The 15,094-nt window shown below is 34.1% G+C and overlaps 2 protein-coding genes across 5 annotated transcripts; both read left to right on the top strand.

Moving 5' to 3' along the window:
- The first annotated feature begins 951 nt into the window (after positions 1–951).
- On the top strand, positions 952–3,227 carry LOC111370331 (protein trichome birefringence-like 43). Its single transcript, XM_022992004.1, has 5 exons — positions 952–1,294; positions 1,382–1,553; positions 2,245–2,423; positions 2,522–2,680; positions 2,828–3,227. Exons 1-5 carry the CDS (start codon positions 1,038–1,040, stop codon positions 3,126–3,128), a joined length of 1,068 nt encoding a protein of 355 aa, XP_022847772.1. The 5' UTR covers positions 952–1,037; the 3' UTR covers positions 3,129–3,227.
- Positions 3,228–5,456: 2,229 nt separating this feature from the next.
- LOC111370959 (probable LRR receptor-like serine/threonine-protein kinase At1g07650) lies at positions 5,457–14,607 on the top strand. Of its 4 annotated transcripts, XM_022992874.1 has the most exons (25): positions 5,457–5,756; positions 5,850–6,024; positions 7,342–7,413; positions 7,540–7,608; positions 7,710–7,781; positions 7,941–8,012; positions 8,125–8,196; positions 8,415–8,486; positions 8,655–8,726; positions 8,896–8,967; positions 9,052–9,123; positions 9,813–9,884; positions 9,997–10,062; positions 10,360–10,425; positions 10,504–10,542; positions 10,687–10,745; positions 11,011–11,396; positions 11,491–11,542; positions 11,615–11,686; positions 11,876–12,019; positions 12,699–12,817; positions 13,014–13,224; positions 13,312–13,552; positions 13,650–13,800; positions 14,006–14,607. In XM_022992874.1, the coding sequence occupies exons 1-25, from the start codon at positions 5,624–5,626 to the stop codon at positions 14,396–14,398; spliced, it is 3,024 nt and encodes a 1,007-aa protein (XP_022848642.1). In that variant the 5' UTR covers positions 5,457–5,623; the 3' UTR covers positions 14,399–14,607. The 4 variants fall into 4 exon arrangements, with proteins under 4 accessions (XP_022848642.1, XP_022848641.1, XP_022848640.1 ...); XM_022992873.1 differs by having other exon boundaries at positions 10,690–10,745; positions 11,491–11,686; XM_022992872.1 differs by having other exon boundaries at positions 11,491–11,686.
- Positions 14,608–15,094: the final 487 nt, after the last annotated feature.

Genomic DNA, 15,094 nt, shown 5'->3' with positions numbered 1-15,094 from the left:
TTATTGTTTTAAATCTTGAATATATTTATGGAATTATAAATATTTGAATTGAAAATTAGTGTAAAATAGAGAAATGGTGAAATAAAAAGAATTGTATAGCCTCCATTTAACGGTTGTGTGACAAAGTTTTTTATAAAACAATTAACAGATTTTGAAAAAAGTTTATCCGAGCTATGCATCATATAAAATGTGTGGTTATATATAATAGTTATTTTAATTAACTAATATTTTTATCAATTTTTTTTATTAAATCAAACAGACTACACCGTAAATAATTTATCACGTGTAATAAAATTAAAACAAACGATAAACCTACGTTACATACACTATTTAAATTTGCACACTTAACTCTCCGACTATAAATAAGATCGTTCAATCAATTGTATGAATATGAGACTAACATGAGATTAGGATAAATAGGACTACAAAATGATAAAGATTGTGATACTTTTTCAAGGAGAGTCTGTGTTAGCTACAAAAACTTTTAGCACACTTCATTTTCAACCTCCCAATAAAGACATAAAGATATAAATTGAAAATTACTACAACAATGGAATATAATGAAATACAAAACTTGTGTAGCCTCCATTGAAGGATTGTTTAACAAATTCTTCTATTAAAAAAATAGCAAATTTTGATAAAAATTCAGGTTCTTTTCCAGTAAAATATATGGTTAAATCATTGACTTTAATCTCTATATTTTGAGCAATTTTTTGAACTTTTCCAAGCCAGCACCATGCACAAAAAGAATGCTCACTACCTACAAATCCAACTCATAACCTTAATTCCTGTTCATTAAAATATTTACTATTTAAAATAAATAAAAACTCAACTGTCAACTCCATTACTCACTCACGACGCAGAAAAAGAATGTGCACTATCTATAAATCCAACTCATAACCTTAAATTCCTGTTCATTAAAATTAAAAAAAGACTTATTATTATAAATAACTCAACTGTCTACTCCATAACTCGCTCACGACAGTAATTAGCTGTTCAGTTCATAGATTCTCCTTTCAACTTCTTCTTCTCCTCAAATGGGTTCTTGTGCAGTAGCAGTTCTTACAATTCTTGCAGTTACAGTTCTCAATGTTTCTGCTAAACATGCACACGTTAAAACGAACAAATTCTGCCATTTATATGAAGGAAAATGGGTTTTTGATGAATCTTATCCTCTCTACAAATCGAAAAACTGTCCATTTTTGATACAGCAGTTTAATTGCTTGGGAAATGGACGGCCAGATCAAGGTTATCAAAAGTATAGATGGCAACCCCATAACTGTAATCTACCAAGGTAAATTTATTAATTCGATTCGTTTCTTCACGTATCCGATACACGAACGACGTCAAAACGATTTTACAAGTCGGGTGTTTGATTTAGGTGGAATGGGAATGCGTTCATGAGGAGAGTTGGAGGAAAACGCATGATGTTCGTGGGAGATTCAATAAGCATGAATCAATGGCAATCTTTGGCTTGCATGATCCATAGTGCGTTCCCACGTGCGGCTTACAGGACCCAAAAATTGGGTCTACTGTCCACAATTGTTTTTCCGGTTTGATTAATCCTTCTCTATTTAATTGATTATTGTACTAACAATCAAGTAAATGTACCATAAATGTAGAGTTTTATATATGATTAAGATGTCTTTTTTTGTCGTCCAGCCATTTCTAGCGATGGAAGACATGGAAGTAAAGGGATACTCGATAAGAGATATCTACTTATGCATTCTTTGACGTTAAATATATCCTTTTTGTTTGAAAATTAGAGACTTCAAATGAAACCCATTGTGCAAAATAAGTTTGCTTGAATAATAATCATTTAGCATGTTAATTATATGAAATTCGATGGTTTCAAACCTCCTCTGTCTCACTTTGAGATTCTAGAGAAAGGTGGGCTTTACACACTAGCAGAACGTCCTCCATTAGACTATCACTAGGGATGATGGTGGACTAATAGTGGGGTAAGCTGCCCCCACACTACATTTTAAATCCAAGATTTTGCCTAAGATTTAAAAAAAAAAATTATTATAATTTGTAATTTTCAATGAAAATTTTGTGAAATTTGCCCCCAAAACACCACAATTCTAGCTCCGCCCCTGACTAGGGGCTGGTTTAGCTGAGGATGGGGTTCGTTACCCCATTAGTCTCCCTATACTTTATATTGTACCCAATGCCATTCTAGAAAGATTGAACTAAAATTTATCTTTATGTAGCATGTGTTAATGCAATGAATAACTCTTTCAGCAATTCAATTTCACGTTGATGTACTCGCGGAATGCATTACTAGTCGACATTACGATGGAAAACTCAACAAGAGTGCTTAAACTCAACTCGGTTGATGGTAGTGCAAAACAGTGGTTGGGCAGTGACATTTTGATCTTTGATACATGGCACTGGTGGCTTCACACAGGAAGAAAACAGCCGTGAGAATCTAATTTTTTTTTCTTCAGCTTTCCAATTTATCAGTAAAATTTTCTACTGGTGTGTTTTGTAGTTTTGGTGTTTAAATTTTTTGCTGCAGATGGGATTTGATTCAAGATGGAAAAGTTAAACTCAGAGATATGGATAGAATGGTTGCTTATGAGAAAGCCTTGAGGACAATGACTCGATGGATAGACCGGAGTGTCAACACCAAGAGAGTTAAAATCTTTTTCCAAAGCATCTCTCCCGATCATTGGAAGTATGTAACATAAATCTATGTTGACATGTTTATTGTGCGGGTTTGGAAAATGTTATAGAATAAAAAGAAGTTCAAATCTTGTACGACTTTCTGTATAGTGGACTAATGTAATTGGAACCTCATTTTTTTTCTTATTTGTCACGACAGTGCTACTCAATGGGGCAAGCCGGAACTTCACCACTGCAGCGGCGAACAGCAGCCCTTCACACCAGAGGCATATCTGGGGGGTCAAAACCTACCCGAGAGCATATTGGAGGACGTGCTCGGAGCCGTGAGGAAGCCTATTCACTTGCTCAAAATCACAGCATTGTCACAATTTAGGGGTGATGGGCATCCCTCCATTTATGGCAACACCAGGAAGCTTGGCATGGACTGTACACACTGGTGCCTTCCTGGAATTCCTGATATTTGGAACCAGCTTCTTCAAGAAAATCTTATAAGAGCTTGAATCAATTAATATCCTCTGTTTTTTCAATTACACTATATATATCTGTATATTTTATCATATGACCCTGATTTTTAACATTGTTCGTGTATATTTTTATGATTTCGGCAAATTCAACTATGTTGTGTAGTAGTACTTGAGATTAAGAGGGTGTTTGACACCCATTTTCAAGAAAAAATGAATTTTTGAATAGTAGATTGATGGAGAATGTGTGAATGAAATTTTTTTGATTTACATGTAATATTATTTTAATGAAAAACGCGTGGTTGAAAAGAAGAGAGAGAAAAATGAAAATTAAATGGGGCCTAAATATATTTGATTATCGAAATAGTCAATTTTGATTATGAGAAAGTACTAGCGGTCGAGTAATGTTTGGCACTTGGAACTGAGGTGCATAGGGTTATTGGACATCAGATCATCTGGAAGTATTGGTGGTCGAGCACCTAATGGGATTACGAAGTCCACACCGCGCTACTACGTGAAAATTCTGACTTCATCACTGACTCTGCAACGAAATTAAAAAATCGATTAATAAAATGCTTAAATATTAAATTTGAGAGCCCCCCCTTCATCAACATGAAGACATGGGCTGCAAATTTTCTGAATAAAACTTTAATAAAAAGTATCTATATTTGTCTTATACCAATGTTTTTATTTTATACATTTTAAGGTAGTCAAGGAAAAAGTAGTCCATAAACGCACAAACTGTCTATTTATTTTCCTTTCAATTATTAGGGAAAACGCGTAAATTTATGCATGCAAACAAATGGTAGGGTCGAATAATTTGACCCATTTGTGCTCTAATTATAATCTGATTATTTTGTAAAAAAAAGTAATTATAATCATTTTTTGCATTAAAGGCATAATCTTGCTACGAAAATGCTACATTTACCTACACACTTTTACGAAATCTTTTATCTACATTCACAATAGGAGGGTGGTTCCCACAAACTGAAATTTTTAAATGCACTCGGACCCTCGCGCATGTGAGAGTAGGGCACCAATTCAGTTACTCATTTTCGGTACATATATATTTATCCATCTTGCTATTGGTGTGTTGCTTTATATATTTGTCATTTATTTGTCGGTGGCTTCCGATTTTGCAGTTTGTTCACACTGGATAATTAAGTTTTTGTTTTATTATTTTTTAGTCAAAGCTCTGCTTAATTAATCATGTTAAATATATTATTATATTCATAAGAGTGTGTGATTAGGCAGAAGTGAACACTACAATTTAGTTTGACTTTATCTTATTTTTAATATCGTGCAATATTGAATAGAAAAAAACATATATGTACGCTCAACTTTGCTAGACAAGAATTATTGTACGGACTCTATAGTTGAGGTGAATGAGTTGTACTATTCACCTAAGTTGGCCGCTAGAACTAAATGTGTATATTTTGTAAGCACGTATGCATGGCCGATCAACAAGACCACATCCATTTTATTCATTTGAGAATATTGATAATTAGGATGAAGTTGAACTGAATCGGCTAATAGACCTAAATATGTCTATCTTTGCTAGCATATATGCATTGTCGAGGAACAATTCCAAATACGTTTTATATATTTATTGAGAACATTTCTTTTTGTTTTATTTGAATAGGATGGTAAAATCGTCATTTTGTTGAAAAAATGGATGAAAATGATCTTTTGCACAATGAAAGGTGAAAGATAGGGGTGAAAATGCTAAAAATGAAAGGTAGAGACGTTTTGCACAATAACATTGAAAGGTAGGGACCTTTTGTGCTAATTATGCTAAAAAATGAAAGGTATGGACGTTTTGTACAATAATATTGAAATGTAGGGACCTTTGGTGCTAATTACTTTTTGATTTAATGGAACATTTTAATGAAGAGTTGACAGAATGACGTTTTGCGCAAAAAAAATGATAAAGGTGAGGGTGTAATCCGCCAAAAAAGAAAGGTAGGAACGTTTTGTGCTAATTACCCAGGTGAAAATGCTAAAAATGAAAAGTATGGACGTTTTGCACAATAACATTGAAAGGTAAGGATATTTTGTGCTAATTATGCTAAAAAATGAAAGGTATTGACGTTTTGTGCTAATTATCTTTTGATTTAACAGAGTATTTTAACAGAGAGTTGACAGAAGGACGTTTTGCACAAGAAAATGATAAAGGTAAGGATGTAATCCGTCAAAAAAGAAAGGTATGGACTTTTTCCACAAAAATAACGAAAGATAGAGACGTTTTGTGCTAATTACACATAAAAAATTATGAAAAGTTAAATAAAAATATATATTTAACCCACGTTTAATATTCTTTGAAAGAGACACATGTAATAAAAAGACCATTAAATGAAGCTCCAAATATTATAATCCAGTAAACAAGTAGTGTCCAGTCCCCTTCACATCAATTATCTTTACTTTCCTTGTCTAGCCATCAATGTGTTTAGTTCACTTTCATCGCCATTAGCACTAAAACTCTGTATATCAGATGCAGATTGAGGTAGGGAATAATACAAAGCAAAATTAACAGTATGAAGAGGCAACCTGAAACTGCTGTTTTTGTTAAAAAGTTGAAATTTTTATGCATAATCTGTTTTCTTGAATTGATTTTCTGCACAATCTCTGGTTCAGTTGCAGCCTCACCCAGACTCCACCAAGAAGAAGGTAACTTATCAATTGTTATTTTTTCCGCAGAATAAAGTGAGATTTGAGTTCTTGATTTTCTGGGAAGCTGAATAAACTGAAATTTGAATGCAGTGAGTGCTTTAAGAGAGATTGGGAAAATATTGGGTAAAAAAGACTGGGATTTTAGCCAGGATCCATGTAGTGGAGAAGGGAATTGGAGTATTCCTATCACCATTAAAGGAATTGAGAGTTCTGTTACTTGTAACTGCTCTTTTGATCAAAATTCTTCTTGCCATGTTGTTAGCATGTATGTATTCCTTTTCTTCGATTATCACCCACCCCACCCTCCACCCCAAAACACAGACTAATTTGAGTAAGTGTTCATATTGTTCTTATTCTTTGTCTATTTGAGTACGATACGGTGTCAATTGTTCAAAATGTTCTGATTCTGGGGCTTGATAGCTTTTGCATTTGATAATTGGAACTTCCATGTCAGAAGTTTCCAGCTGTAATAGGGTCAGTGGACTGAAAAGTCAGTCAACTATTAATTAGTGTGAAGTTGACTCTCTGACTTTATTATATCCAACTGTACATATGGAGGCTGAGTATTCATTAATATCTGTGGGCCCTTAACTTGTTACTATTTTTTCCTGTGGAAGAATAATAAGTATATATTTTATTCCCATTAATTTATTTTAAGATTTATTATAAGATCATTTTCGATAGTACATTCACACAATTAAATATTCTATACATTCTCCCAAAACTTTTTCCTACCTTTCAACCACACATTCTCCTAAAAATACTATTCAAAACTCATTTTCTCTCCAATTAAAGGGAATCAAACATGCACTAAATAAGTTCAATATTGTTTTGACAGAATTGAGTGCTTGTCTAAGATTGATTAAGAGAAAATTTTAATGAAAATTGTTACCATTTGAATTTCAAGGAAGCCAAATTATTGACCACAAGTTCTAGAACTACCAATTTACACTCCGTGATTTTAATCTTGCCAGCAATGAAAGGCATAAATGACAATTGGCATAATATGGTATACATTGGAGTGGTCAAATGTTGTTGGAGTGTCAGGTGTGGGAGAAATGGGCCCCATTCCAACAGTAATAAAATCAATTCATGGAGAAATATATTGCTTCCAGACAGTAGGAGGGATAAGTAGTTCTACTCATCTGTGTCAAGATCGTGAATGTTAGAAATTCTTATTATGTAAGGAGACACTGATATTGCTGGTTTGACTTGCCAATACTTTGTCTTGATTGTAATCTCTAACGAAAAAGATAGTTCCTGTGAGCGAAAGCCCCTGCCATGATTCCCAGAAGCAAAACAGCAACTCGGAATTGAAATCAGAACTCAAAGTACCACTGTTTTTAGTTGACATTTTCATTTAGACAAAATCAAGAAAAGGGTACAAATTGATCAGATCCAGATTGATAATTTATTTACACTTTGAGAAGCTACCTACATTAGTTACTCATATTTTCCAGATGTTGAGTTGTGAAGGGATTTAATCTCTGTCCTGTAATTGATACCTCAATTGTTACATTGCAAGATAATAATGGTGAAATTGTGGTAATGTCTCTTACTTTACTATATTGAACTATTACAGAGCTTTGAAAGGACAAAATCTTACGGGAGATGTTCCACGACAATTTGCTAAGCTTCGCCATCTTAAAAATTTGTGAGTCGTTATTGTTAAGATCGTATTCTCTAATTCAGCATATTATTTGTCTTTGATAAATAGTACCTCTAGTTTTTGCAATGACAATATTCCAAGAATCTGATGTTATATTATTCTGTTATGTAGGGATCTCAGTCGCAATTACCTCAATGGTTCAATACCATCCCAATGGAGTTCAATGCGCTTGCTCGATCTGTAAATTCTGTTCCCTCAACTTTAATGAATTCTGCCTTCCTTATTTTAGTCGAAAATACATTATCATGTCCAGTTATTGGTGGTTGGGGATAAATTTGCAGGTCCTTTATGGGAAACCGATTGTCAGGTCCATTTCCAAAGGTCATCACCCGAATTACCACCCTAGTGAACCTGTAAGACGCAATTTTCTCTTAATAATTTTAAATCTTATCATTTTTCTTTTCTTCTTTTTCATTATGTTACTGTATATATTTGAATGGCTTATCTCGTCCAGACCCGCAGTCTTATCTTAGCTAAATCTCATATTGACCTTGATACTTTTAAATACACAGGAGCCTTGAGGGAAACCAGTTTTCAGGATCCATTCCTTCAGATATTGGGTGCTTGGTCAATTTACAAAAAATGTAAAAAATTTAGCATTTATTACACATAACTTCTTGAATTTTCTGTGAACTTCCATTAATAGATACAATTTTGATCTTATATTAATGATCTACTATCATATTGCCTTTTCAGTATTTTGTCATCAAATCAATTTACTGGAGAATTGCCGATGGCTCTTTCCAAGCTAACCCACTTAACTGATATGTGAGTACTACATGGTTCATTTGTCATCCTTGCATCGGTGCTTCTTCTGAGGGGATCTCAATTGATTTTTTTACTTCATATGTTTCCTTGTATAATTGGAATCTTATATGTTATTCTGATTAATTCTCATAACAATGGTTTGAGGTATTCTTTCCGTTTCATTCACTTTGAACTATATCTTATATCATTGCATCTTATGGCTACTTATTTTAACTTAGGAGGATAAGCGACAATAACTTCACAGGAAAGATACCAGAATACATCAGCAGCTGGGCACAGATTGAAAAACTGTAAGCTTTCTTTTTCTGTTGAAGTAGGAATTGTGACTTGTATTAATGTTTCTCAGCACACCAAACTTCAAGTATCAAGTTCAGAAAGCTCCTAATTTGGAGCTCAAACATAGATATTTAAGTTAAATTCATTTGTGATTGCTGTTTAAGTTCGAGGTTTGGTTACAGGCACATGCAAGGGTGCTCCCTCAAGGGCCCAATCCCTTCATCTATCTCTGCCCTGACGAGCTTGAGTGACTTGTGAGTGCTTAAAACCAAAAGTGCTTGTTTGACGATGATACTAGTTAGTAGAATAAACAACTTAAATTTTAATTGTTTGATACTATTTAACGAACTTTATAATCTACTTCGTCAAACACGCCATCAATGCATAACAGCCTTGCTTCTTATGCTCGTCTGTTACATTCAGGAGAATCAGTGATTTAACAGGTCGAGGATCTACCTTTCCGCCACTAAGTAGTATGGAGTCCATGAAAGTGCTGTGAGTTCTTTAATCATTTTTCCTATGGTTTGTTGTATTGAAGATCTACAAAAGGAGATTATTGAACCCAATTCTGCTTGACAGGATACTGAGGGGTTGCTTAATACATAGAGAGATCCCTGAATATATAGGGGACATGAAAAAATTAAAAAATTTGTAAGTATTTTTAACTTTTTGACAATTATTTCCTAGGAGCATCTCCAAATACAAGATGCTTTCTATTTTAGAGAGGCAAATGTATAGAACAAGTTATGGATTTCAATACTCTACTTTTTAAATTATTCAAATCATAATTGAATTGATTTGCCATTGATATATATAAAAAATATGTTAAACAGAAAATAAGGAAAATTCAATAAATGTTTCTTGAAAAAAAAGCAAATGAAGAGCCAAAATGTTATCTAAATTTAAAAGTGATCTCTATTATACATAAGATGCTCTTTGGAAATTGAGAGTCTCTAGGAGATGTCCTCATAATATAGTAGTTTGTGGTGGTGAAATGCTTCTCTATTGTCGCATATTTAACCTCAAGAACTGATTTGGGCACGTCAATATTACGAAGTTGATAAACAATTTTTTTTAATTGGGTACTATACTTATTTTATGATCATGGAAACTTTTGAGATTATGGTGCACACAAACTCCCACTGACACACATAGATGGAAATTATTAGAAGGGAAAATTATTGACAGTCGCGTTTTCACAATAATTTATATTACATATATCTTAACCTCCAAGAACATTCATAAAGTTTTTCCTCAAAATCGCTCTACTTTTGGAATAATACTTGCATTGTCAGAGGTATCAAACCTAATTAATTCTATGGTGTACTTTGTCATTGTAGGGACCTTAGTTTTAATAACTTGACTGGTGAAATTCCAGCATCTTTCATCAATCTTGGGAAATCTGATTTTATGTGAGTTCTTATCCTTTATAATTCTGTTCTCTTTGTGGTACATGACGTTACTGATTCACACTTCTTAGTCCATTAGTTTTTATTTCTAAGTTTGTACTGTTATTTGTGTTAGGTATTTGACAGGAAATAGGCTTAATGGGATTATTCCATGGTGGATTTTATCGAGAAATAAGAATGTGTAAGGATCTTTCTTCAACATCCTTGTTTTTTTAAAATTTAGATTCAGCTAAATTCGGCGTCGCACCACATTTCTTCTATTCAAGTGTAATCCGTTGCTCCATGGAGTCTCAAATGGATGATGCCTCAAAGTTGAACTAAATGATTATAATGAATGATTATAATGAATGCCTTTTAGAAATAAATATGATGAAAACAAAGTAATTTTTGTAATTAAGCTAAGTAGTAATTATCAGTAACTTCACCTTCCCTGGTAATGAAGAATATTTCTTATGAAATTGTACAATTTTGCTTGCAGAGATATTTCTTATAACAACTTTATTGGGGAAGACTCATCGCAAAATGAATGCCCTCATGGAAGTGTGTAAGTATTTTATTGGATGATATCCACAAAGCAGTTTATAGTCATTTCTACATCTAAGTTTTACTCTTATTGGTTCAGAAACTTGGTGGAGAGTTACTCCTCAACAACTGATAAATCGTAAGATATTGCCTCTCTTTTTCCCCTAAATTATGATGTGATTGTTGTGATATAAGGAATCTATATTTGATGTTTGATTTTCTGGTTTGAAGATAAAAGCATTCTGAGACCATACTATTAATTTCTGTCCTTCCTTTTGTTTAGCAATACAGTTCACTCTTGCCTGAAGCAAGAATTTCCATGTTCGGATCCAAAAAGATCACGTGAGTGAAATTATTAATCTGTATATTACAATAGCTAGCATGAATAAATTGGTTTTGCTTTAATGTTTCTTCATATTATGTTATTTTTCTATAGCTTATAAGATTGCAAATTTTGAATTAAAGCTTAAGTTTTTTACTTTTTTTGGTCCTTTATGAGGAATGCTAAAAAGTAGAAATTCTAGATCTATGACGCGTCCATTAGACTCTTTTCATTATAACTGTTTCAATAGATTCTAATTTTTATCCCACTTGTCGATTCCAATAGAATATTTCACCTTGCACATTAATTGTGGCGGCAAAGATGTAATCTTAGAAAATGGCACAAAGTATGAAGATGATCTTGAAGCCAGAGGTGCTTCCATGTTTTACTCGAGACAGAACTGGGCATTTAGCAGCACTGGGAACTTCATGGACAATGATATTGATGCTGACAACTACATCGAAACTAATGTTACTGCTCTGTATAATGTCACTTCCCCGGTATCGGAACTGTACAGAACTGCACGTGTATCTCCAGTCTCTCTCACTTACTATGGCCTTTGTCTCTTGAATGGAAACTACACTGTGAAACTCCACTTTGCGGAAATTGTTTTCACAAATGATAGTTCATTTAACAGCCTTGGCAGACGTATATTTGATGTATATCTACAGGTAAATGCTTCTACGAGAGTATAAATCCAGATTCTTCCTTATTGAGTTCAACTTCACATAGGATCACTAACTTTACTGTGTACGATGAATGTAGGGAAAGTTAGTATTGAAGGATTTTAATATTGCAGCTGAGGCTGGTGGGCCTGGTAAGCCCATTGTAAAGACTTTCACTGTAGCTGTAACGAGCCACACACTGAAGATCCATCTTTACTGGGCAGGAAGAGGTACCACGGGAATCCCAAAAAGAGGAAGTTATGGCCCTCTGATATCAGCTATATCAGTTGATCCTAGTAAGTCATCTTACTTATTTCATGATCATCAGTTGTTTTTACCATGCAGTTGAAGAGTAGTACTATTCTACTTCTTCAACAAATGCACATTAAGGCTTCCGTTAGATGTGTTAGTTGAAGAAAAAATATGTTAAACTCGATTAACTTTTCCAGCATGACAGATCTTTAACATCCCTTTTTCACTTGCAGATTTTAAACCTCCAGTCCATCACAGGAAAATTAAATCTGCTGAGGTGGCTGGAATAATATCTGGAGCTACATGTCTTTTGCTTTTTATTCTATACATCTTACATAGGAGAGGGTGTTTTGGAGGCAAAATATCTGCAGATAAAGGTACAACTCGTCTTCCTCTGAGTCCCTACTAGCCAGTTCTATTTTGGACATCGTGGACACATGGAAAAGTCAAGTTACAGAACATTTGTAGGAAGCAAAATACCACAGGGAAACTGCAGTATAATGTTATAAATTATGACACTTCAACCAACGCTACTTTCATACTTCTCTCATGCAAACTCTCCATTTCGTCTGGAAATTGTGAAAAAAGCTAGCCCTCCACTCACACCCACACCCCTGCATACACGTGCACAAAAAAATAAAAATGTTAAGTAGAATGAGAAAGTTCATACCTTTCATGGATGACAAAGCAGACTTCAATCAGAAGCAGATTTGCTTCTTCATAACATGGAACGATTGTTCAATACTATAGGAGTTTGTATGTATTTATATGTATATTTAAAGAAAAACAATTACTACTATGTATCTGATCTATGTAGGAATGGTGTGCATGTGAGAGATTTCTCAATTGATTTCTCATAAATTATTCGTAAAAAAAAATTTTAAACAGGATTATCTGCTTGTAGTTTCTTTCTTGAAGATTTGAACCGTGGTGGAGGATTTCTGGGAAAAAAAAATTTCATTTTCTCAAGTACAATGACAGTTGAGCTTAATGGTAACTCCATAATATATTTCAAGTTTGATTTTCTGATGAAACTTACTATAACGTCATGGACAGAGCTTAGAGGCCTTGACCTACAAACGGGTTTATTTACATTAAGACAGATCAAGGATGCGACTAAGAACTTTGATCCTGCAAACAAGATTGGCGAGGGTGGTTTTGGTTCAGTTTACAAGGTACTACAGTTCTTTCATTTATTACTTGCACGTGCGCTTTATCCCGTGATTCTAATGTTGGATTGCCTTCGACGTTTCATAAGCAATTTTTTCACCTTTCTTCATTAAATTTTGATTCCTAAGCTTCAATAACTTTTACATTGTCAATCCATTAGGCCTCTTCCTTAATGTCTATTTATACTATTTGATGATGCAGGGTCTACTATCAGATGGAACGGTAATAGCAGTGAAGCAGCTTTCTTCCAAATCTAAGCAAGGGACTCGTGAATTTGTTAATGAAATAGGAATGATATCTGCATCGCAGCATCCAAATCTAGTGAAGCTTTATGGATGTTGCGTTGAAGGAAATCATTTAATGCTAATCTACGAGTACATGGAAAATAACTGTCTGTCCCGTGCTCTTTTTGGTGGGTTTTGTAATCAAATCATTTGGTTTACTTAAGAAACTGACTGGCAATGGAAAGTTTATTGTTTTCTCTTATGATTTATGACAGGAAAGGACGTAACAAAAAGACTGAAGTTAGATTGGCCTACAAGAGTGAAAATCTGCCTTGGTATAGCCAGAGGTTTGGCCTACCTTCATGAAGAGTCGAGACTGAAAATAGTCCATAGAGACATCAAGACTAGCAACATTTTGCTCGACAAAGATCTCAATGCAAAAATATCTGATTTTGGTCTAGCGAAACTTAATGAAGAAGATAAAACTCACATTAGTACCCGTATTGCAGGAACCATGTAGGTTTTGTTATATGTTTTGTTCTGTTTACATTTTCTCACTTGAAACTCCGCACTTCAAAGTAGACGTCTTCCTAATTTGAAATTTGGCATGCAGAGGTTATATGGCTCCGGAGTATGCAATGCGTGGATATCTAACTAATAAAGCAGATGTCTACAGTTTTGGAGTGGTCACACTCGAAATTGTCAGTGGTAAAAGCAACACAAACTACAGGCCGAAAGAAGATTTTGTCTACCTTCTCGACTGGGTAATATATAAATATTCTGCTCTTGATTTGCTAAATTTTATCGCTTCTTGAAGATAGCTAAAATAATATAATGACCGGTTCTCCCTTTAACGTAGCTGCAAAATTTTCAAAGCAGGTTCCGATAATTAGCTTAGATCGTCTTTTTATGCCATTTCGATTTCACGTGTAAAATGACGACTAATATGCTCTTCCCGATTTACATTAGGCTTATGTTTTGCAAGAGAGAGGTAATCTACTGGAACTGATTGATCCAGAACTGGGATCCACCTACTCGTCAGAAGAGGCTATGGTGATGCTAAACGTGGCCCTTCTATGCACCAACGCCTCGCCAACTCTCCGGCCAACCATGTCTCAAGTGGTGAGCATGCTTGAAGGTCGAACCGCTGTTCAAGATTTACTTTCTGATCCAGGATTTTCGACAACTGATTCGAAATTCAAGGCCATAAGAAACCACTTCTGGCAGCATCCGAGCCCAGGCCTGAGCCAAAGCCTAAGCATGTCGACTAACGGTCCTTCGTCAGGTTCGATGGTGTCAATTATAGATAAGAATGAGATTGGCATCATTCAGAGAAATGAACGGGATGTATCCGATAATTAATGAAACATTCTAGCAAAGCAATTGTGTATACTGCTTTCACTCTTTCAGTGTGTGTTTTTTTTGTACATCAGTGTCAGGCAGAATGAGTTCCTGTCACAAGTTATTGAGTTTTCATTTCCTTTAATTAGCACTTTCTGTATTAAGAACTATTATAGTATAAAGGAGTTTTTAACCTAGACAATATTTAATGGAAATATTTCTTTACCAAAGTTGATTATTTACTGTGAATTTTATTTGATATTTCCATCTTATTGCTTAATGTTTTGCAATTCTTTTATCTTTTCTATTGACAAGATATTCGGTAAATTGTGTTATAGTCCACGAGAACAAAACACGCAAGAAAAGTAGGAATACAATCGATTCAACTTTCACTGGTAGGGATGAAGTAGGAAAACTTGATTGCGGCCACTTGATTTCTTATATGTGGCACGAAGTGACAATAACCTCATCTGGGTTCATTAACGCTACAACGTCAAAGACAAACTCAATCCATGCTTTGTACATATTTTCTAAAATTAATTTTATTCAAAACTCATTTTTAATTATACATTTTCTTTAATGAAATAATTTTGCAGATGAACTCATATTAACTTTTTTTTTTTTGTTTTTAATTCACTTATCACAAAATAATTCTAAAAAAATCTACGTCAGACAGACCCTACCTTCCTTGTCACTTTTTAAACCCAAATTTCTCGT

The sequence above is a fragment of the Olea europaea genome, chromosome 21, assembly GCF_002742605.1.
Source record: "Olea europaea var. sylvestris chromosome 21, O_europaea_v1, whole genome shotgun sequence".
In the NCBI taxonomy this organism is placed as follows: Eukaryota; Viridiplantae; Streptophyta; class Magnoliopsida; order Lamiales; family Oleaceae; genus Olea; species Olea europaea.
Note: the sequence above shows the minus strand (reverse complement) of the source record. Positions and strands in the feature narration are given on the sequence as shown.

Coding starts and splice junctions, on each gene's coding strand:
- LOC111370331 (XM_022992004.1), top strand. CDS start 1,038: ATGGGTTCTTGTGCAGTAGCAGTTCTTACAATTCTTGCAGTTACAGTT. Junction 1,295..1,381: donor CATAACTGTAATCTACCAAG/GTAAATTTATTA, acceptor TGTTTGATTTAG/GTGGAATGGGAATGCGTTCA. Junction 1,554..2,244: donor TGTCCACAATTGTTTTTCCG/GTTTGATTAATC, acceptor TAACTCTTTCAG/CAATTCAATTTCACGTTGAT.
- LOC111370959 (XM_022992872.1), top strand. CDS start 5,624: ATGAAGAGGCAACCTGAAACTGCTGTTTTTGTTAAAAAGTTGAAATTT. Junction 11,687..11,875: donor AGCTATATCAGTTGATCCTA/GTAAGTCATCTT, acceptor TTTCACTTGCAG/ATTTTAAACCTCCAGTCCAT. Junction 12,818..13,013: donor GTTTTGGTTCAGTTTACAAG/GTACTACAGTTC, acceptor TTGATGATGCAG/GGTCTACTATCAGATGGAAC.